The following is a 22,327-nucleotide window of genomic DNA, read 5'->3' as shown; positions in this document are numbered from 1 at the left end:
AACCACAGGCCAGACACTCAGTACGTTTGCATGCAACAATTTTTTACAATGAACTGCAAACATACACATCTCATCCATGGTTCAACTACTTCTGACCACCAGCTGCTTTCACACATCTTTTTTTTCCACTTTTCACTTTGCAAGAAAGAAATTTAATTATTGCAGTCATTATAATTTTGAAATTATAATGATGTCTGAATGTTGATTAATGTGTATAATTCATAGAGCAATTCACACTACTGATAAATAAATGAAAACTTAAAAAGTGGAATTTGGAATATTGGAAATAAAAACAGGTGAATGTAAGGGACTGGTAAAAACAACATGCATAAAGGCTTTTTCCGTATAATACATTAGAGTGAAAGCACAGCACTGCAGACTAATGCAATATTCTGAATAAATATTTTGGGGGAAAGAACAGAGAACCTGAAGGAAATCAACACTGACACCATGTGAAACTCTACACAGACAGTAACCCGAGCTCAGGATCAAACCACGGACCCTGGAATTGTAAAGCATACCATGCTGTCTCTGAATATATATCAATCTGAAATACTTTTCATAACTGTATATCTTCATGTATACCTAAAATAAGAGCTGGAATATAGAATATTTGCCATCTAGCGCACTTCTCTTAAGGTGTAATCACAAATGTATATTAAAGGTGCATGTGGACATTTTCTCATATTTTTTTCCCAAGTACTTTCCTGTGGGCCCCTTCAGTTTAACAAAGCATTGTAGGCTGCATAAGTACACACCCCTCTACAGATAAACCAGCAGCTGATTTGCCCAACAGATCATTTCATCTTCGTCTCTCCGCTGATACACAATGGTTCCGTCTGAAGCTCTGTATGTGTTTCTCTGTGCCATGGGTAAGTGTTAATAATCTCATTTATTGCTTTATTAAATGCTTTATATTTAGTCTGAATATTCACCACATTAGTGCTCTCACAACAAAGCCTTACAGTAAAAATTATTTATTATAATTCTGGACTTTGTAACACACGTAGAAGTTGTCTAATCAAGAAATGAAATTAAATTGTTTAATAAATAGTAAAGGAAATTGCAAATTCCAACTTTTCTCTCAAGGTATGAGATTTTGGTACTGCAGTTTACAAAATGTTTTAGTTTAATTTAGTTAAAGATTAAGCTTAGATACAAATAATCAGAGACATATACAAACTCTTAAAAAGCTCGTATGTTATCTGTATGTATTGAAGTTCTGTGTGATGTTATAAATGAGGTGTGTGTTTTATGGGTTGCAGGTTTGCTCTCAGAGACTCTGTGCTCTTTGGAGGCAGAAGCTGGAGATAATGTCACTATTTGGTGCCAACATGATCTGACTGCTACAGGTTCCATCTTCTGGTTTAAACACACGTGTGATTCAGTTCCACTTCTTCTTGGGTGCAAAAAGTTTTTTACATCAGCTCCATCACAAACATGTTACTTCTTTACTGAAAGTGAGAGAATAGTGATGTCTGTTCATGGCAAGAACACGTCTCTCACAGTCACTGCAGTAAATGTCTCTGATACAGGACTCTATTACTGCAGCTTCAGTGATAAAATGATCTTTAGCAACTCGACTTCTTTACAAGTGAAAGGTAAATTTATACAAAGCGAATAATTGCAGTAAAAGTTGATTGAGATGATGGGGGTTCCAAAAATAATGTTTCCATTTTCGGACAGAAAATGGAAAAAAAAGTCCTTTTTTACATCTATAAATCAAAATCTAATGGTTAAACATGTTCTTAAATGTTTTCTCCAAGGTTCAGTCTCTACTGCTGTGTTCTTCATGCTGACTGTGGTGTTTGGTGTAGTGAATTTGATTCTTCTCGGTGTCCTGATCATCATACTGAAGCACAGAGAATGCCATAGAGGTAAATTATTACTCCAATAATAATAATAATAATAATAATAATAATAATGTCTCTGTTGTGTTGCTTTAGGTGCTGAAACAGCAGATAATGAGGTAAATCTGAGATTACAGAAGGTAAAACCAAAGAAAGAAACAGTAGATTCACTGACCTCCGCATTAACCCTGATTTAATTTTACTAGATTAATTTTTTTTTCTTGTGGTAAAAATATTTTATTTGTGTCTTTTTCTATATGTCATATAAGGGAGCCAACATGTTTAGTATTTTTAGAACAAAATAAATAAGACAGATAGAAATTACAGCAACAGGACAGTGTGTTTCACAGATGATCTTTTATTGTGATAAAACAGTAATCTTCTAAATTTTTTAATATTTATATATGCCTTTTAACTGTCTCAAACCTCTTTGATATTGTCCGAGCAGATTTTGAATTTTCTCAGTTGTAATATTCAGTGTCTGTACCTGACACGATCTTTTACTATTTTTCTTCACTGTTTCTTTTAACCACAAGCTGTTTTTTTTTTCTATAAGGACTTGAAATTGGGATGCTCATGACAAAAAGGTCTTCTAAATATATTTTTCTGTTCTTTTGTTACAGAAGACATTCATATTAAATTTTTAAAATTTTCGTACATTTTTTGTAGATGTATTGTAAAATAGAGGTGCATTTTCATTTTTTTCATGGGAGGCACAAACTTTTACCCTCATCTGTAGTTTTATATTCAGTCTGTCTATTATTAAGTATAAAATAAGTATAAAGTAAGTAAGTACATACTTTAAGTATAAAATATATAGTCAATATATTAATTGTAGTCAATTCAAAAAATACTTCAAATTTGTTTTATTGACACAGGATAAATGTGTTGATTGTTTAAAACAACAAAAACAGCAATAGGGTTGTGATTTCCACCATTGTGACATGACAATTTCTAGCTGACCCTTATGAGCAGAGATATTTTTAAATTTTAGAAAAATGTGAATAGTTTTATCTTCAGGTATTTTGCTCTATCAGGTTTATTCTAAGGAACAATGAAAGCCCACATGCTAAAGTTCTCACAAGGGCTTTATGATCTCTATTAAAACTCACTCCAGCTCAATAAGGATATCTAGAGGAGATATGTTAGGTTTCCTTGATTTATTATTTGTATTTTATCATCCCTCTGTATCTTCTTTGTTCCTGCAGGTTGCTGACTCGGACTCGGTGCATTACGCTGCACTTCACTTCTCTAAGAAAAAAACCAAGAGAGCCAGGAGGCGCGATGAAAAGGTGGATCCACATGTTGTATATTCTTCAGTCGGACAGAGTAATGTGTGTACCTAATGTTGTATATCATTTACTGTTTAGTAAATAGCAACGGATGTTTGTGATGGTCTTTGATTGAAGGAATTCTACCATTTATAAAAACATATTTACAGACTTATAGCATTATTGTATAATCACAAGAGCTTCAGGATTCTGCACATTTCTTTTTTTTACTCTAAACCTTGTTTACTCTAAATCTCTCAGTTTATCATCCAGTGTAATAAAAGATTCAAGTGCAAACTGACAAATTTATATGTTTTGTCCTTCTACCTTATCAAATAGCAGCGGGCAGTGGTAGCTCAGTGGTTAGGATGTTGGACTACTGATCGGAAGGTCATGAGTTTGCTGCTGGGCCCTTGAGCAAGGCCCTTAACCCTCAGTTGTATAAAAAAAAAAAAAAAAGAGAGATAAATGTAAGTCGCTCTGGATAAGGGTGTCTGCCAAATGCCATAAATGTAAAATGTAATGTAATGCAAATAACAGATTTGTAGAGGCTCTGCCAATAAAAGTGCTTTGTATCAATCGCTAACACAAGTGATATTGTGTGGTAACTTTATCCCTGTGCCCCATAAAGCAAGTTTCAGCTAGTTGTCTTGTTATGAAGTAGAAATATTTGCTAACCCACCTGTTCCAAGTGGAATCTCAGGAGTCTGAAATGGTTTATTTCATTTCTGTATTTAGGCTTTCCTCAGTGAGTCATTAGTGTGTAAATATATATGTATAATATGAAAAGAATAAAACACTTGTGGGTTGCTGTTATAGGAACATAATCAATGAGGGGGTGTTGAATAAGAGTTACTGTTGATTTTTTTGGCTGTTTTTTATGCAGATTTTTGTGAAAATCTTTAAAATCACAGTCCACCACATTTAATGGATATGTTTATCTTGGCAACATTAGAGAATAATACAATATAATTTGCAATGATATTCAGTTCACAAGTTTCAGAATGTGAGTTTGCAATGTATGTATGTATTTATTAAAGTTGCAGGGTAAAACTATAGTTGATCAGTAGGAGGCAGAAATTCTCTCTTACATTATTATGTGTTAAAGGTCTGCACAGGCTTTAAATTGAAGCCCATATTCGGCCTGTACCCGAGATCCTTTGACCCGACTCTACCAGCACTGTTAAATCTTAAGACCGAGCCCGACCTGAACCCGGTTTCTCACAACAAATAACTTTTTGCAGTATGCTACATTTCAGGATTGCATGCAGTGTGGCTGAGTACGCCATTGCCTTCCGTACATTGGCCGCTGAGAGCTAGTAGAACCAGGAGGCACTCATCACAGTATTCCAGAGTGGTATCTCAGACCCCATCGAGGATCAACTGGCCTTGAGGGACTTGAACACTGGACAACCGACTCTGTGAGGGACAAAGGGAATGCTGTTCTTCAGCTATAGATGGCCCCCAAGCCCCCAATTCACAAGAGGAACCCATGCAGTTGGGAGGGACACAACTCTCCCAGACTGAGCAGAACCGGCTCATGCAAGAGAAGTGTGGGGAGTGGGGAGGAAGTGGAATAAAACTGATGGGTTGAGGGGGGGTCAAAGGGGTTTGTTCTTAAAATATGTAAATATGTAAATACGCTGAACTGAAGCATTAAATGCACCCTAAAATTCAAAACTCTCTCTCTCTCTCTCTCTCTCTCTTTCTCTCCGTGTGTGTGTGTGTGTGTGTGTGTCTGTAGTGCATGGAATACAATGCTCTAGGTGACCAGTAGGGGGCAGTAAATGTCTCTTTTATTATGTTGTCTAATCAGTAGAAGGACTACTGTCTGTGCATGTGTGTATGTTTGCTTTGAAATGACGTGATGTAAGTACTTTGATGTATGTATTAATCACATCTATAAATGTAACACTTCAAGTCTAATATCTCTGATTTATGTTTGGATCTTTAAATTCAAAAGCTAGAGTTGATACTCTGATTTATCTGAAACATTGGCCTCTGTGTGCAGCATGTGCATCAAAAACTGGCCATTCCCTTGAAATATCATTTTCACAGTGTTGTATTCATTTTCTATTTATTAAATGTTTATTTTTTCATGTATTAATCTCATGCTGTTTATGCTCCTGTGACTGAAAACCTACAGTTCCATAAATGTTAAATAAATGTCTCCTAACAGAAAACTTCACCATAGCAACAAGTACACACTTTTTTTTCTTTATCTTTTTATGTGGAGTGTCTGCTGTACAGTTCCCTGTGAATGAGCTTTTACTATAGAACGATAATGTATTAGAATGAGTGCATTAATATAAACCTGTAATTTGTCAGAGCTGCTGTTATAGAAAATTAATCAACACATTCTGATCAATCAGAATCAAGAAGTCAACAGAGCTGAGGTATAAATACTACTAGAGATACTATATGGCCAAAAACATTATAGATTAATTAATTGTGTGCTTCCAACTTTGAGGCAAAGGTTTGGGCAAGAGCCACATGATGTCCCTCTCTATTCAGAATTTTTCAGTTTGTTAGAGGGCCTACTTTAGTCCACATTCAATACATTTATGTTCTCTGTACTAAATGTGTACAGTCATGGGAAAAAGAAAGTACACCCTCCTTCAATTCTAGGTTTTTATTTATCAGGGCATAAAAAATTGATTGTGTGGTCCTCACCATACATACAAATAAGCTCAGGTGACAACAAAAACAAAATCAAGATTTCAATATGTAGTCATTTTCCCCCAAAAAGTAAACCAGCATTCAGAAACCAAGTGGTAAAAAAAATGCACCCTTCCTACTTCCACAATCATTAAGAGAGAAATTAGCAGCCAGGTTTTACTAATGAGATACACAAGATTAGTTAATCATCAAGAAGTGTGACTACAACTGTAAGTGCAGAACCTTTTTCAGTTTGGTGTTCTGGAGCACTCCTCTGTTTGTCTACATCATGCCAAGAATAAATGACATCAGCCATGACCTCACAGAAGCAATTGTTGCTGCTCTATAATCTGGGAAGGCCATCTCCAAACAATATTCAAAATTCAACATCTCTACAGTGAGAAGGAGTTTTTACAAATGGAGCGCCATCAAGACAGTTGCCAATCTTCCCAGGAGAGGGCGTCCCAACAAATTCAGTCCAGGGACAGACCATTTAATGCTCAGAGATATAAAGAAAAACCCAAGAGCTACATCATTTGACCTACAGGCCTCTGTAAGCACATTATATGTTTATGTTCATGATAGCACAATCAGAAAAAGACTGAAAAAGTATGGCTTTCATGGAAGGAAAAAGTCCTTTGCTTCAAAAAGAATATGGCAGCCTGACTTAGTTTTGCAGCTTATACACACACATATATATATATATATATATATATATATATATATATATATATATATATATATATATACATACATATATTGTAGGATCTGAAGCGAACAGGCAAGGAAAGCAAAGAAGCCATAAAACTAGGAATCCTGCTCCCAGACTTTGCAGAGCCAAGTTAATTACCGCCTGTTTACTGATTGCTGGATTTCAACTGACCTGTGAACAATCAGCAAGTGATAGGACATCCCTGACCAGAGGACGAACCCTCTTAGCCAAGACCAGATGGCTCACCCAGGGGTTAGGGTTAGGGAGTCTCTGCCAACATCTTCAAGGAGTTCTCTTCAACTAACAGCTCAAGTGAGTCTCCATCCACATCTGTAGGAAGTCTCATCAACCAAGAGCTTAGTTCTTGCCCCTCATCATCACGAGGAGATTGCTCCGAGACTCCACATTGAGACTGGTTCTTGCAAAGCCTCTAAATCTCGCCTTCACATGTGTGTGTATGTGTGTGTGTGCATGCGTGCATGCATATGTGCGTGTGTTTGTGTTAGATTAGTTTCTGTGTTCTAGAATAGTAATAAAATCTCATCTATTTTTTTACAGGCCAGTGTCTTGTGTCTCTGTGCTTCAAATTTACAGCCTTAAACTGAAGATCTTGTTACTGTGCTCTTAATATAGTGTTTCACTATATTTAGGATATTATTGCCGGTGGCCACGGAGGTAATATCCCATACACAATTAATAAATACACTCGTTTCAACTTATCGCTGGACGAATAGTTGATTAGCTATTAAAATATTAAGTTTACAAATTTCCCCTTCTGAGCTGATCTGCTAATCTCCTACATATTTTGGTGGAGAATATATCAGCCTAACCTAAACAGCTAATTTCCTTACAATATATACACACACACTAGAATACTGTGCCTGTTATCGCAAGTTTACTTTGTTACTGAATGGTTCTGAATGGTTAACATTACATTATTGCTCCAAAAGAGTTTGTAACAATTAAACCGAACTCCCCAGTGTATACAGTGTATAAATTTCTGATTATTTATTGGAGACACAGAGCTTCCTATTCCTAAATCTATTATTCAGACTGAAGTAAATTTTTATATGCCTACATGTTTTTAAGATATTGAGGTTTAGTAACCAGTCAAACAGACCAATTACTATAAGAAGTCTAGAGAGATACTACGTACTATATATATACTACGAGAATCCAAATGTATTTAAAATACACTATATTGCCAAAAGTTTTGGGACGTCTGCCTTTACACATGAACTTTAATGACATCCCATTCCTAATCCGTAGGGTTTAATATGGAGTTGGCCCACCCTTTGCAGCTATAACAGCTTCAACTCTTCTGGGAAGGCTTTCCACAAGGTTTAGGAGTGTGTTTATGGGAATTTTTGACCGTTCTTCTAGAAGCGCATTTGTGAGGTCAGGCACTGATATTGGACGAGAAGGCCTGGCTCGCAGTCTCCGCTCTAATTCATCCCAAAGGTGTTCTATCAGGTTGAGGTCAGGACTCTGTGCAGGCCAGTCCTTGCTTTGTGCACTGGTGCGCAGTCATTTTGGAACAGGAAGGTGCCATCCCCAAACTGTTCCCACAAAGTTGGGAGCATGAAATTGTCCAGAATGTGTTGGTATGTTGAAGCATTAAGAGTTCCTTTCACTGGAACTAAGGGGCCAAACTCAACCCCTGAAAAACAACCCCACACCATAATCCCCCCTCCACCAAACTTCACACTTGGCACAATGCAGTCAGGCAAGTACCGTTCTCCTGGCAACTGCCAAACCCAGACTCGTCCATCGGATCGCCAGACAGAGAAGCGTGATTCGTCACTCCAGAGAACGCGTCTCCACTGCTCTAGAGTCCAGTGGCGGCGTGCTTTACACCACTGCATCCGACGCTTTGCATTGCACTTGGTGATGTGTGGCTTGGATACAGCTGCTCGGCCATGGAAACCCATTCCATGAAGCTCTCTGCGTACTGTTCTTGAGCTAATCTGAAGGCCACATGTAGTTTGGAGGTCTGTAGCTATTGACTCTGCAGGCGACTTCTGCACACTGTGCGCCTCAGCATGCGCTGACCCGCTCTGTGATTTTACGTTGCCTACCACTTCATGGCTGAGTTGCTGTTGTTCCCAATTGCTTCCACCTGCTTCCCAATCGCTTCCACTTTATAATATCAGTAACAATTGACCGTGGAATATTTAGTAGTGAGGAAATTTCACGAATGGACTTATTGCACAGGTGGCAACCTATCACGGTACCACGCTTGAATTCACTGAGCTCCTGAGAGCGACCCATTCTTTCACAAATGTTTGTAAAAGCAGTTTGCATGCCTAGGTGCTTGATTTTGTACACCATGGAAGTGATTGGAACACCTGAATTCAATGATTTGGAGAAGTGTCCCCAAACTTTTGGCAGTATATTGTATGTTGATCTTCATCTGTTCACACTTGATGCACTGCTGTTGAGATTCTTGTCCCCTTTTAGAGAGCTTGTCTTGTTTGAGCCCTCTCATGAAGGTCCTCAGCCTTGCTGACTACAACTATGCCATTTGAAGATGTTTTCTCACTGTTGTGCAGTTAAAGAGCCTGAACTGTCATAGAAGCCGTTTTCTATTCGTGATTAAAGATTAAAGGGTATTTTTGGCCTTGCTTCAAGTAGGTTTCAGGTGGGTTTTTTTTTCTAAAAAGATCTAGAAAGTCTATTTCCTGTTTATTACATCAGCTGAATGTGTGGGCGAGTTGCATTTTTTGCACCTGCTGTGCTTTAAATGGCTTTGATGTTAAGCTCTGGTCAAAACTATATCTGTCCAACATGGCAATGCTCTGTATATGTGTCTCTTTAATGCCTTCAAAATTACAGAAGTCTACAAGAATTACAAAAAAAGAATAAAACAACATAATGTACCTTATATCATGTTATATGTAATACAGTAGTAGTACAGAAGATTTGCAGAGAAAATACTTCCTCAGCTGTGAAAGTGTTGATGATGTAAAAGCTGTGGTCAAGACATGACATTCATTCTGTGGGGCTGCAAAGTTTCCAAAGTATAGATGAGCTTTCTCCCTACTTTTTTCTTACTTCATTACTCCTTTAACAGCAGCTCACAATGCAAACCAAGATGGCATTTATTCTGTGTTAAAATATTTAGAGTTTGCACATGTTGAACGGTTCCATGTAAGAGTGCCGTGTTTTCCATTAGAGATTATTTAATTTGTCCCTAGAAATTCTGGAGTAAAATTTCATCCACTGTTTTATTAGAGGGATGATCATTTAGTACCAAAGGAATTCACTATGTCTTAGCAATATATTGTTTATAGGTCAGTGCATCAATTCTTTCATCTGCAAAGAGATCATATCCAGGGTGGAATGGTTCTGTTTGATGCTTTTGAAATGTAAATAAATGCAGTAGTTACTTACATCCTGCCCACTGGCCTGGTCCTTATAGTTTCAGACTCTAGTGAACATTTTGAGAGCAATCTTGTGTGGACCAGATACAAATCTTAGGGCTAGTTTGCAAAAGTTTTTTGCATTATGTAAATTAGCTGTAATTCACTATAGCAGAAGTCTATGGAGATTTCGTTCCACATAACCCATGGTGCAAGAGATATGGAGCCAAAAAAACACTGTAAAATCAGGGCGGTCAGCGTCACTTCATCTTACATACGTTGTGTCTTTACAGTCTGCTTTTGGAAGATAAACCAAAAATGGAGGGTCCAAATAAAAGGAAATAGCACCAAATAAAGTTTAAGTTCTTCAGTAATTGGGTTTTGAACTTTTTTTTGGTAAGCCTTGGAGTTTTTTTCTCTTAGGCATTCTCCAGGCCACAAACCACAAGCTACTGCTTTTACACACACAACACCTGTCCATTTCTAAGAAACTGCGCATAGCATTTTTTCCAACCGCAAAAAATGCATGCTCATGTTTGACTGTATCACAACTCTTGTGCTACAGCAGAATGACCCAGACTGTCTTTTATTTCCCATAGCCAAAAATAAAGCTTTGGCCAGGAAAGAATGTTATACCAGAAAACTGAATGTTTTTGCATTTGCAGGTCAGACTGTACAGACTCTGCATAATAGTACAGCACTCATTGCCACCTTGGCCATAGCTTTTTTTTTTTTTTTTTCCTTTTTGCAACTTTGCTGCACTAAAACCACAAAACATGTTTTTACTCTTCATTTTACTTTGCATAAACAAGTCATTGTTGAGCATTGAATGATCACAGTAATTAAATTATTCCTAAACAGTGCAATTTAACCCAAGCAGAACCTCCATTTGCTTTTTTAAACACTTAAACAAGGAGAATTCACATCAATCACCTTGAAGATTGATGTCAAACTTTCCTCTTAGAGTCAAATGTATAAACTCTATGTAAACTGTGTTAAGACTGGAGCAATGACCCGAGTTCTCTGTATATCAGAATCTCCAGTGTGGAATCTACACAATCACAGATCTGGACACAAATTAGCACTGTAACAGTTAATGTAAGGAGGGGTTACAAGTGACTTTGATGACAAAAAAAAAAAAAATGATGACAAATTGGGCAGATGAATTCAGCCTTTCTTATATAGTTGGATAAATTAATTAGATGCTCCATGAAATTAATCAAGTCCTGATGTTGCAGGAAATAAAACACTACCAGGAAGGCTTTTAGTTAGCTAATAAACTGCTGCAGCCAGTACACTGCTCACACCCCCTGCTCACAGAAAAACCATCATTTAATTCTCCAGATAGCCATTTCCTCTCTGTTACTCGCCTGACACAGAACATCAAACGACTGGTTCGCAATCATGCTTTTGTTTCTCTTTGTGATGGGTAAGTCTAAATTACATATTTTGTTTCATTACATATAAAACCAATTGTATAGAATTGTAAGATATTTTTATATTTTTATTATCTGAATAACACTACATGGCAGAGGTCTCAATTAAACATCACATTAAATTACTGAAAGCTAAAAAGTTGTGAAATGATTCAGAAAAAAGTAAAATATCAAACAGATTTTTCCCCTTTTTTGTTATAGTTTGCTATGAGACATTGTTACTGTAAGTTTGAACAGGGTTTAACTTTCATTTCACACTGCATATTTAATAACTCATTTTACAAAAAGGCTAAACAGGATATGCTTAATATAAATGAGGTGTGTGTTTTATGGGTTGCAGGTTTGCTCTCTGAGACTCTGTGCTCTTCAGCTTTAGAAGCAGAACCTGGTGATAATGTCACTATTTGGTGCCAGCATGAGCTGGATCATGCAGGTTACATCTTCTGGTTCTACCAGTACCTCTATACTGCTTCATTAAGTACCACTTCAGTACCACTTCTTGTTGGGTGCAGGCATTTTAAGACATCAGGTCCACCACAAAAGTGTTACTTCTATAATGACATTGAGCGCATGGTGATTTCTGTTCATGGCAGGAACACGTCTCTCACAATCACTGCAGTAAATGTCTCTGACACGGGACTGTATTACTGCAGCTTCATGCAACTGAACCAAATTTCATTTAGCAATTCAAGCTACTTGAGGGTGAAAGGTAAATGTAATCAATACAAATCTCTTGCATTATAAATTTTGTTAAATTTTTATTTTTTTAATGCATACATAACTGTACAGTTTCAGGGGGAAATGAAACACTTCCCAAGAACATAGACAGAGCACAAGGTTTGTCATTTATCCATTCTTTTGTGCAGCCAAATCTCCAAATGTATATGTGTAGCTCCAATTTTAAATCAAAATTCAGTGTGGTGTTTAACTGTAGAAATGTGTTCTTCTACAGTCCAAGCTTCAGTCTCTTCTGCTGTGTTCTTCATGCTGAATGTAGCGTTTGGTGTAGTGATTGTGATTCTTCTCTGTGTCCTGATCTTCATCATACTGAGGCACAAAAAAACACACAGAGGTAAAATACTACTCCTATTAATTAATAAATAATACATTATTATTATTATTATTATTATTATTATTATTAGCAACAATAACAAAATAATAATAATCCTGTTCATGTTTACAAAAATGCAAAAATGAAAGTATTATGAATAAAAACATAAAAGCTAATCTAAAACTTTTTTTTTTTAGTTGATAATGCTGAAGCAGATCAGGTAAATCTACAAATAAGTCCAAGTAAGCAGATACAGTGGTTTACAGAATTATTGGCAGCCTGATTTCATTTGAAAAAAAAAAAAGACTTTCATTTGTTATGAGCTAGTATAGAATTTAACCTTTCATTTATTTATTTATTTATTTATTTATTTATTTACTTACTTACTTACTTACTTACTTAATCTCTTCTTGTGTTTTTTTTTTTTTTGCACTAAAGCTATGGCCTTATTTGCTCATATTTAATATGGGTGCCAATAATTTTGGACATCATTGTATATGCAAGAAAGCTTTGAATGTACACAGTTTAGCTCTACTCTGTTACTGTTACTGGCAGTTCATAATTTCCCTGAAACTGTAGCAGTGTATTTTTGCTTTACTGTAACACTGGAGATCTGGAAAGAATTATTGTAGGATCACTATGTTGACTGTTTGGTTGATCACGTTTAATACAGTGTGTGAAGTGGGCCAGTACTCACTATTACACACTACCAGCACTTCCTTTAATTTCTTTCTTTAAGTTCTCCTTACCCATGCCTATATTCAGAATCAAATGGCCCATGATCGGTTTTTTGGCTACAAATTCCAACTTACTGCAAGTTCTCAGTGTATAGCGTGTGTTATTTCAGTGGATTTCTCATGGGGTTTACGCTTAATTCACTTGTGCTTTTCACTTACCTGTTTTTCTGTTTTTTTCTCCTCTGACACTGACATGGCTGCTGTGGATTGAAACACTTGGTAAAATTAAAGTATTAATTAATGACAATATAACATGCCATCAGAAAGAGAGTCCAATATACACTGATAAACCATGAGAAAGCTGGAAGCAATCTTCTCCACTTCTGGGGATTTGAAAAAAAACAACAACAACAACAACAAAAGAGAGAATTCTTTAATGTTTTCAAATACAATGAATTTCGAAAGTTTACTTTTGTTTAAATAATTAACAAGTTTGTGGGGTGGTATGGTGGTACCTACAGTGGGTAGTGTCACCCCCTCACAGCTGCAGTTCGATCCTGAACTCGGTTGCCGACGATGAATTAATCAATGATAGAAAGATACAAATTGCAGCATTGTAGTTCTTAACTAATGAGCTTCTTTATCACAAGAGGTCTAACTGTTATCTCAATAAATTACACCTCAATTCACTTTAATAAGTATAATAATACAAAAGAAAGAAAATACACAAGTGTAAGTGATTTATTGTTTTATCATGGCTAAGGTATCCTCTTTGTCATTACAGGAGCATGACTCTGTGAATTATGGACCTGTACAGCTCTCTAAGAAAACCAAGAGGACAAGGGGACATGGTGAAATAAAGGAACTATGTGATATTTATTCATATGTTGTATATCATAAATTAGCTTAGCAATGATGGGATAGCGTGCTCATGTAGCATTAGTGACAGTATAACGATACATGCTGCTCACAATTTGATTCACGATACTGGCTTCATGATTCATAATTCAATTGGATTCTCAGAATATTTTGAACAAATCTTGACTGAAGAAAGATTATGACTGAAAAGACTCCTTTGTATTTCTGAACCATAAAAAATAAATCAAATATTGCTATGAACAGAGGTTTAATTATTGTAAACAAAATGTACTACACTATAGCTTGAAAATAAATAATGGTAATTTATTAGGGTATAGATAAGTAATAATGGTAATAGAATTGTTATAAGTATTTGATAATAAACAAATACCCTGACCTGGGGAAAATGATGGATTGAAACATAATGATCTCTGTAGCAGCACCCGAGGTATCATTTTAACTGGAACTAGAGCTCCAAAGTCGGCTAAAATGCCCCGTAAGATTTCCACAGCCTCATTTTCAGGTATCATAGATTGCAGCAGCGGTGTCCTTTGAAAGCTACTAAAGAGCTCATTTTAACTGTTATAACAAGGTTTGTAACCATATGACCTATAATGTGCGTCATTGTGATCCAGAGCTGTCACATATTCTAACTCTATAGATTGTGCAGATTGGGACCTCTAGTGTCAAATTGTGCAATTGCATTAGTTGCATTATTAATACAATACTCACATACATGATGAGAATCGCATGTGAATTTCTACAATGCACATCATTACAATTTTGTAATGCAATTTGTAATGCGATGCATCATATCACAATGTATCGTTACACCCCTAAGCGTCATACTTCCTAGAAGTGTTCCTAGAGTGTTCACTCTCTATTCTTCTGTTCTTCTCTTCTCTCTACACTTCTCTTCCCCTCTTTATTCTTCCCTTCTTCTCTCCTCTTCTACTCTCTCCTCTTCTTTTCTCCTCTTTATTCTTCTCTTCTTCTCTCCTGCTCTCTTCTGAACACTTCTCTCTATTCTTCTCTTCTTCTCTCCTCTTCTCCTTTCTACACTTATCTTCTTTTCCCTTTTTTGTAAATCTTATGCCTGGAAATTTTCAAAACAAAGGGAAAAAACATAGAAAAATGTAAAATTATTAAATGCTCCACAAAAAACTTTAATTTTATTTAATGTGACGTATATAATTCAAATATACACAAAATTAATTTTCAATTGCTTTTGACAGCTTCCAAGCTCCACAATGAGCTCCATAACCTGCAATCTTTTTTTTCACCCTTTTCCCTTCTTTTTTACTGCAACCATCTTATTACTGCACATAGAGAAATAGGAATAGATTAAAGAGACAAACAATAATTACAACAGTAATAATAAAAAAATTTTTAAAAACACCATTTAAAGGTTATCTATAAAATGGTCTACCATCATTAATTTCTACCATCAAAATGTTAAATTTAGGAGTTTTTGTTTTTATAGATTTATTTTATAAAAAAATTTTACATTTATTTTTTTTGTATTTGGTCAAAAGAATAAAAAAAAAATTAACTACATATTCCATCCTGAGTATGGTCTGTACTGGAGAAATAGCCAATTACATTTCTTTAAGACAAAGGGCCAGTGTAGATTTAATATGATGAGATTTGATATAATGATGATAAGTATGTGCACCTTGAGTATGTCTTGAGTATGTAAGAGGAAACAATTTTACATTAATAAAAAAAAAAAAAAATTGTGTGGTATAGTTTCTATTTCTAATTCACAGAAGGATGAAACAATTGAATTACAAACGTACACCTTATGTAGGACTTTGAAATGAAGCTCTTTTATTGTATTGGGAATGTGATTTTTATCAGGAAGTAAGCAGGCGGAATTCCATCATAACCTGTAATCGCTAAATCTGCCTATAAACTGGTGACGTTGATGAATATAGAATTCCCATTGGTCTGTGGATTGTTTTCTTCCGCCGGTCAGACCGAAAGTCTCTGGAGTTCAGACCGAAACTCACGGCGGGTAGCCATGTAGCTGAGACAGTATTATTGTAGTTATCGTCAATAACTGTAAATGTATTTCCCCAACACTGCAGGGTCTGTATTTGCTAAAGTTTACACATTTCTCGTATAATGTGTGAATACCTCGAAAAAGCCTGAAATCTGCTGTGTGAAGCTGCTAACAGAATGATGGAACTCAGCTGACAGAAGTTTGAATGAGAAGTTTGTTCCCAGTGAAAGTTCCTCTACACTCCTGACTCTCCTGTGTGCTGGAGCTCGACACTGCTCTGACCCGCAGCTGGAACTGGACCGACCTGATGAAGAGCTTACTTTTATTTACAGCTTGCTTTCTTCACGTTTCTGCAGGTAAGGTCGAGTATTTATTTGTTTGTTTGTTTGTTTAGTATCTTTCGGTTCTTCTGCTCGGAGGTCGAGAATTACATTACATTATTATTATCTACAATGCAAAGCAATAGAAAGTGTAGGGACAAGAGTATTAACAAGACATGTACATTCATGACCTTCAGATGATTTGGAACTGAAACATTGTGACACTGTAATTAGTAATTTATCAAAGCTGTTTTAAATGCTGGTTCTTGTCTTTGCAGACACACAGTCCCTACAGTACTACTACACTGCACTCACACAAGGAATACATTTCCCAGAGTTCACTGCTGTTGGTCTGCTGAATGGAGAGCAGTTTATGTTCTACAGCAGCAGTAACAGGTTGCTGATCCCAAAGGATTGGATAAAGAAGCCTGAGGATGAAACCTATTGGAAAAGTGAGACACAGGACATGCAGGGCCATCAGGATAGCTTTATCAGCAAATTCACAACAGTATTAAATCAGTTTAATCACAGTAAAGGTAAGGATGAATACATTTCTATTCTTTATTTGTTAAATGGCATCGGGTGTTAATGATGTGATTGTGACCAGAGGGCTTTTAGTTCTGTCTGTAAGCAGCCTGTAAATGCACAAACACAAATGGCAGCACTGCGATATCAGAGTAGCCCACAGAACATGATTTCATATTGTTATGCATTTGTCATTTGCATTTTCTGTAGTGTATTGTCATTTAGGTATTGTAGAGGTGCTTGAAAGTTGTAAAGATGCGTGATTTCTATGAGTTGTTTGAGTTGCCTTTTCAGGGTTTGCTCTGTGATTGTGTTTAAATAGGTTGTTGCTTTATTCTTCCAATATACATTTGTTCAGAAAGCATTCAGACTACGGTTTCCACCTCCAGTGAGGAAAAATAAAGGACAACCTCTCACCCCACAGCAAATATTATTTGCCTCCACCACTAGGTGATGGATATTTTAAGAAGCACGCAGCTGAATCTGCATAACCACGATAATGATGACATTAACCTGATTTAATTCTATTAACAATTATGTTTTTCTGTCCTCTGTGAAGACTTGGTGTATGTATTTATGAAAATTTGGGACAAATCGTGTCCCTTATTGGCTCAGTAAGGAACACGGATTTATATTTTCAATACAGGACGACCACGGATGGCCACTCTAATCCAGACTCTTCATTTAATGACAAAAAAGTTGATTTTTGGGCTGTGTGGCAGATTTGTGAGATTAGGTTGCAATTATTATAAAGACAGAAAGAAAATATTATACTACAAGGTCTCTCCCTCAGAATTTATCAAAGTCAGTTAATTTGTTTCAGTAATCTGCTTGTTCCCTCATGTTAAGGTGGTCAAATGTAATTTGTGGGGTGCGACAAGACTGGTGTGTGTCATTGTATCTGCACAATGCAATTTCATGTTCCTCTCACTCTGGAGCATTTTGGAGATTTGCCTTCTAAAGACAGGCTTTCCATTCAGTATCCTACTCTTCTACCTCTCTCTCTAGTACCAAAGAAGGCCACATAATTCATTGACATGAATCTAGATTGATCAAGAACACTAGTCATCCTCTCACCACAACGTGTGGCAGACATTACCATGCTCAGCAGTCAGATTAGGGCAGATCTTTATGTGGAATACAGGTCCTGCTGAGGATGCTAGGATTTTTAACCACAGCTGCAGCTGTACTCCCCTTGGGCCTGTGGGAATTAGGGAAATTTCATAAATGGGTTATCAGCCTGCAACCAATTTCAGAATACCACAGATAGAGACGCCTCTTCAGCTCAGCCAGAGGTGCACAAGTTCTAACTCACTGGAGACACAAGGCTGTAGTGACAAAAGGAGTCGCTTGGGTGTGTTGCTCCATGGGAGAGAGGGGGGTAGTTGAGGGGGTAGCTGGGGGTAGTTGAACCCGGATATGGGAAAATTTTGATAGGGCACAGGTGCACCTCTTCTCCAATACCAAATTCACTCACAGTCCTCTGTGGTTCTCTCTGCTCTCACTAAAGCACAGAATGCCTTGGCATGTGGTGTCTTAAATATTAAATAAAGTAATAATTAAATAAACAATTACATAAGAAAAACAATGCATAAAGAAAAATGTGAAAAATATTTAATTGTCCTCAATATATCACTATTATTTATTATTTGTTATCCCATTTTTTATTTATTTCAATCTTTCAGTTGTCACAATATTTCTTTAAGGATACTTTATTTGTCTCAACTCACTTGCAATTAATTAACATTCTGTTTGTTGCCATGCACGCATTTGAGATCTAACGACCGTGGAAAATGATTGTGAACACCAGAGTGTCAGTATAGTAAATGTCAGACAGTAGTAATGAATGAGTCTATTTATTTCCTGTGCTGTGTGTGTGTGTGTGTGTGTGTGTGTGCGTGTACGCGTACAGGAGCTCATATACTACAGCGGATGTTTGGCTGTGAGTGTGATGATGACGGCACCACTAGAGGATACGATCAGTACGGTTATGATGGAGAAGATTTCATCAATCTGAATCTGAAAAATGCAACCTGGACTCAAGCTGTGATCTTTATAAACAAGTGGGATCCTAGAGGAGCTGAGGCTAAATACTGGAAGAGCTACCTGGAGAATGACTGTATTGATTGGTTAAAGAAGTACGTGTCTAATGGCAGAGAGACTCTGGAGAGGAAAGGTAAAGTGTGTGATCTGCTCTGTTACTGTAACTGCAGCTGCCACACACACACACACACATGCACACATACACACACACATTGCACACACGGATAACATACTCTTTCTAACAACACCCACATCCACTGATAGCACACACACTAAAACCATTCCTATATTATGAAACATCACACACACACACACACACACACTGCCACTTCGTACAAACTTAAACTGTCTTTTACATTCTTGCAGCCAAAAAAATGTTGATCACATGACAAATAACCACCTAGTTTCACTGTTTAGAGGGAAACTCTTGTGACTGTTTTAACAAAACTTAATTGCGTGGAAAACCATTTTTCTCATGTCATTCATAAATGAATAAATCTGACAGCGGTTTAATATTTATGCCTCTGTGTGTCTCTGCAGTTCGTCCCGAGGCGTCAGCGTTCCAGAAACACTCTCCTTCTCCAGAGGTGGTGTGTCATGCTACAGGTTTCTTCCCCAAAGCAGTGGTGATCTCCTGGCAGGAGGACGGAGAGGAGGTGCATGAGAACGTGGCGCTCAGAGAGACGTTACCCAACCAGGATGGAAGCTTCCAGAAGAGAAGCATTCTGACAGTTCCAGCTGAGGAGCTGCAGAAACACAACTACACCTGCGTGATTCAGCACAGCAGCTTGGAGAAGGAGTTAGTGCTGCCTGTGAGAGGTCGGAGAAACACTTTCCTCTAAAACTCCAGATTTACAGTGAAAGCTGATTTATTGCTGCAGCATATAATAAAGACTCTGTGCTGATTTAACAGGTGGAGGATCAGATGGAGGATCAGATGGAGGATCAGGTGGAGGATCAGGTGGAGGATCAGGTGGAGGATCAGGTGGAGCATCGATTGCTATCATCGTTGCTGTAGTCGTTGCTCTCGTTGCCGTTGTTGCTGGAATTGTGGTCTGGAAGAAGAAGAACTCTGGTGAGAGGAGGAAGGAGGCAGATGTGAAGTTTCTAATTCTGCTTACTCTTAAGTTTAACTTATAAATTAGACAGGACAATAAGCTGATATTGACTAAATGTCTTGTGAAAGCAAACACAGTAGACAGATTTTATAATAACTGTCTGTCCATCATCTGTGTTTCAGGCTTCAGACCTGTTCCAGCCAAAGCCGTAAGTGAACCTTTATGATCCATAAATGAGGTTTAAAACCAGTACATTATTTAGTTGCAGTGTTTAGTTCACTTTGTGATGGATTTGAATGTTTCACAGCCTCTGAAGGAGATTCTTCCTCCAACAACTCTTAAAGTGTGACTGTGTGTCTTCCTGCTGAACTGAGAGAGAAAGACATGATGATGTTTACAGTGTAATATGGAATAAAAATCTGTGTGTGGAGTGAAAATCCAGCATTTAATATGACATCCATTTAACATGACAAGCTGTGTGCGGGGTTTTTTTTTTTTGTCTTTTTATTTTCAAGAGAGGCAAAAAGAGAGACTGGTGAGGGAACAAATGTTTATACCTGCTACAACATGAGAACAAGAACCAATTTGTTTTACGAATGTTCCATGTAATTAAATGCAACTATAAACAGATAAAAAGTATGACATGTTGTACTTACTTACTTACTTACTTACTTACCTAAATTACCACAAGCACAATTTTCAAGCAAAACATTTCCCAAAAAATAGATAAAAATGCTTGAAAAGTTTGCTTGTGGTATCTTTCTTTAAATTCACTGCCACTTGGTTTGCCATGTTGTTTTCTAATGCAGTGTAATTCATATATTTATAAGTGTGGCGTAAGTGTTCAAATACTTTTTGGGGCCACTGTATGCTGACATCTCTGCCTTACTCAGGTCACAAGTTGCATTTACTGGAGAAACTGAACTATGATCTGTAAAAACAGAATTTATGGATGCTGTATTAGAGTAGTAGGCAGGCTATCTAACACATCAGTCATTCTAGCCATTCTGTATTTGCACTGAACTGTGACGATGACACATTTTAACAAATTTCTTTGTATACTCTGCATATGTTATTATAATGGTGCAGTTTTGTTGTTCCTTTCATCTTTTTTTATTTTCTGTTACAAGAAATAAATTAAAAGAATCTAAGTTAGACTGCTTTGTTTCAAGTTCATAGTTTTTTTTAAATTATTTGTCAAGCTGATCTCGGTCTTTCATGTAGCGCTTCCCACTGGAGTTCACACGAGGCCTCTGAAGCAGGCTTTCCAGGCCAGAAGACAAACCCCGCTCAAGCTGATATCACACAAGAAAAACAGATTAAAGTTCAATATCAGAATCACGCATAAGTGAGATACATTTTTGTTTTCAGCAAACCCCACCCAACACATGCAACTCCCATGCAGGACTTCTGAGGTAGGCGTATCGATTTCACAGTAACGCGGCATGGTCCACAGTCCAGCAGCCTTCCACGATTCCAGCTGGGTTGTGTCAGATCTTTGGTTCCAGGAGAGATCTGCAAAATAAATAACAAAACAAAACACATATTTAAAATAGACTAGGATAGAAAACATTAAGTATTTCCTTATTTTACATTTATTTCTTTAATGTAATTACCTATTACATTACATTAATTAAATAAGCACGTCAGTCTCTGTTACAGAGCTCAATACTGATCCAGTACAATCCCCATAATCTAGACTATTACAGCATGCCTTAGCTCACAGGAATTAAGTCTACTGTATCCTCACTGTCTAACCTGGACTCATCGACTCATCTCAAGACATGTCAGGACATACAATCGGGTGCCCAGAATGAAAGTCCTCATTTGAATTAAAGGGGTATTCTCCACAGAGCAAGTTGTACAGGACTATGCCCAGACCCTGGTAGCAGGAATGCCCATATACGCTTCGTAACACAGAAACTCAGGCGGTTCCAAAACATTAGTACCCAAGTGTAAAAGAGAAAAAGAGCACCATCAGCAATGTCACAAAAATCACTGAAAACACTGTTCTCCACAGTATCACAGCTTGTGCATCTCTCCAGGCTAAACAGGCTAGAACAGACATGGTTATCATGGGTTTGGTGTGAATACATCTAAACTATGCTAAGCAGAGATGGAAAGGGAACAATGGAGAATGATTGGTACTGATGCTAGATCAGTAGTCTTACTGCAATATCTATTATGAATGAAAGGTAATAAAATGATTGGCAGGTGAATTGTTTTTCTTTGTCATGCTATTTTTGGTCTGCATCCAGCTGCACCAGCAGAATGTAAGTTCTGTTGTAGCCTAGTTTCAAACTACGTTCGAGTTTACAAACTAAAAAAAATAAACTGTTGCACCAAGAGATATATTTTTAAAGCACTGCTGGAAATGGAAGGGCCGTCCCTTTATGCAGAAGGTTCCTACATGTGTTCACACCTATACAGATCACATCTACATCCATGTGGGAAGACCTGTCTGGTAACTGTTATTCAATTATTTAAATTATTAGAGCTAA

General features: G+C 37.0%; 2 protein-coding genes across 5 annotated transcripts; both read left to right on the top strand.

The window, feature by feature from the left end:
• The first annotated feature begins 11,257 nt into the window (after positions 1–11,257).
• Positions 11,258–14,124, top strand: LOC128317348 (uncharacterized). The gene is made up of 6 exons (XM_053229242.1): positions 11,258–11,282; positions 11,630–11,998; positions 12,079–12,126; positions 12,242–12,361; positions 12,538–12,560; positions 13,802–14,124. The coding sequence occupies exons 1-6, from the start codon at positions 11,258–11,260 to the stop codon at positions 13,925–13,927; spliced, it is 711 nt and encodes a 236-aa protein (XP_053085217.1). The 3' UTR covers positions 13,928–14,124.
• Positions 14,125–15,829: 1,705 nt separating this feature from the next.
• LOC113524988 (BOLA class I histocompatibility antigen, alpha chain BL3-7-like) lies at positions 15,830–20,983 on the top strand. Of its 4 annotated transcripts, none has more exons than XM_053229123.1 (7): positions 15,830–16,236; positions 16,479–16,736; positions 18,638–18,901; positions 19,309–19,587; positions 19,718–19,843; positions 20,009–20,034; positions 20,134–20,983. In XM_053229123.1, the coding sequence occupies exons 1-7, from the start codon at positions 16,188–16,190 to the stop codon at positions 20,173–20,175; spliced, it is 1,044 nt and encodes a 347-aa protein (XP_053085098.1). In that variant the 5' UTR covers positions 15,830–16,187; the 3' UTR covers positions 20,176–20,983. The 4 variants fall into 4 exon arrangements, with proteins under 4 accessions (XP_053085098.1, XP_053085097.1, XP_053085099.1 ...); XM_053229122.1 differs by having other exon boundaries at positions 15,831–16,236; positions 19,694–19,843; XM_053229124.1 differs by having other exon boundaries at positions 15,832–16,236; positions 19,754–19,843.
• The last annotated feature ends 1,344 nt before the right edge of the window (positions 20,984–22,327 follow it).

The sequence above is a fragment of the Pangasianodon hypophthalmus genome, chromosome 24 (assembly GCF_027358585.1).
Source record: "Pangasianodon hypophthalmus isolate fPanHyp1 chromosome 24, fPanHyp1.pri, whole genome shotgun sequence".
Taxonomy (NCBI): Eukaryota; Metazoa; Chordata; class Actinopteri; order Siluriformes; family Pangasiidae; genus Pangasianodon; species Pangasianodon hypophthalmus.
This window is presented reverse-complemented; position numbering and strand designations above follow the sequence as displayed.

What these genes read in the sequence shown, in the direction of transcription:
- LOC113524988 (XM_053229121.1), top strand. Translation starts at nt 16,188, where the DNA reads ATGAAGAGCTTACTTTTATTTACAGCTTGCTTTCTTCACGTTTCTGCA. An exon ending in CTTTCTTCACGTTTCTGCAG is followed by an intron (nt 16,237 to 16,478) that starts GTAAGGTCGAGT and finishes TTGTCTTTGCAG; the next exon opens with ACACACAGTCCCTACAGTAC. An exon ending in TCAGTTTAATCACAGTAAAG is followed by an intron (nt 16,737 to 18,637) that starts GTAAGGATGAAT and finishes GTACGCGTACAG; the next exon opens with GAGCTCATATACTACAGCGG.
- LOC128317348 (XM_053229242.1), top strand. Translation starts at nt 11,258, where the DNA reads ATGCTTTTGTTTCTCTTTGTGATGG. An exon ending in GCACAAAAAAACACACAGAG is followed by an intron (nt 12,362 to 12,537) that starts GTAAAATACTAC and finishes TTTTTTTTTTAG; the next exon opens with TTGATAATGCTGAAGCAGAT. An exon ending in ATAATGCTGAAGCAGATCAG is followed by an intron (nt 12,561 to 13,801) that starts GTAAATCTACAA and finishes TTGTCATTACAG; the next exon opens with GAGCATGACTCTGTGAATTA.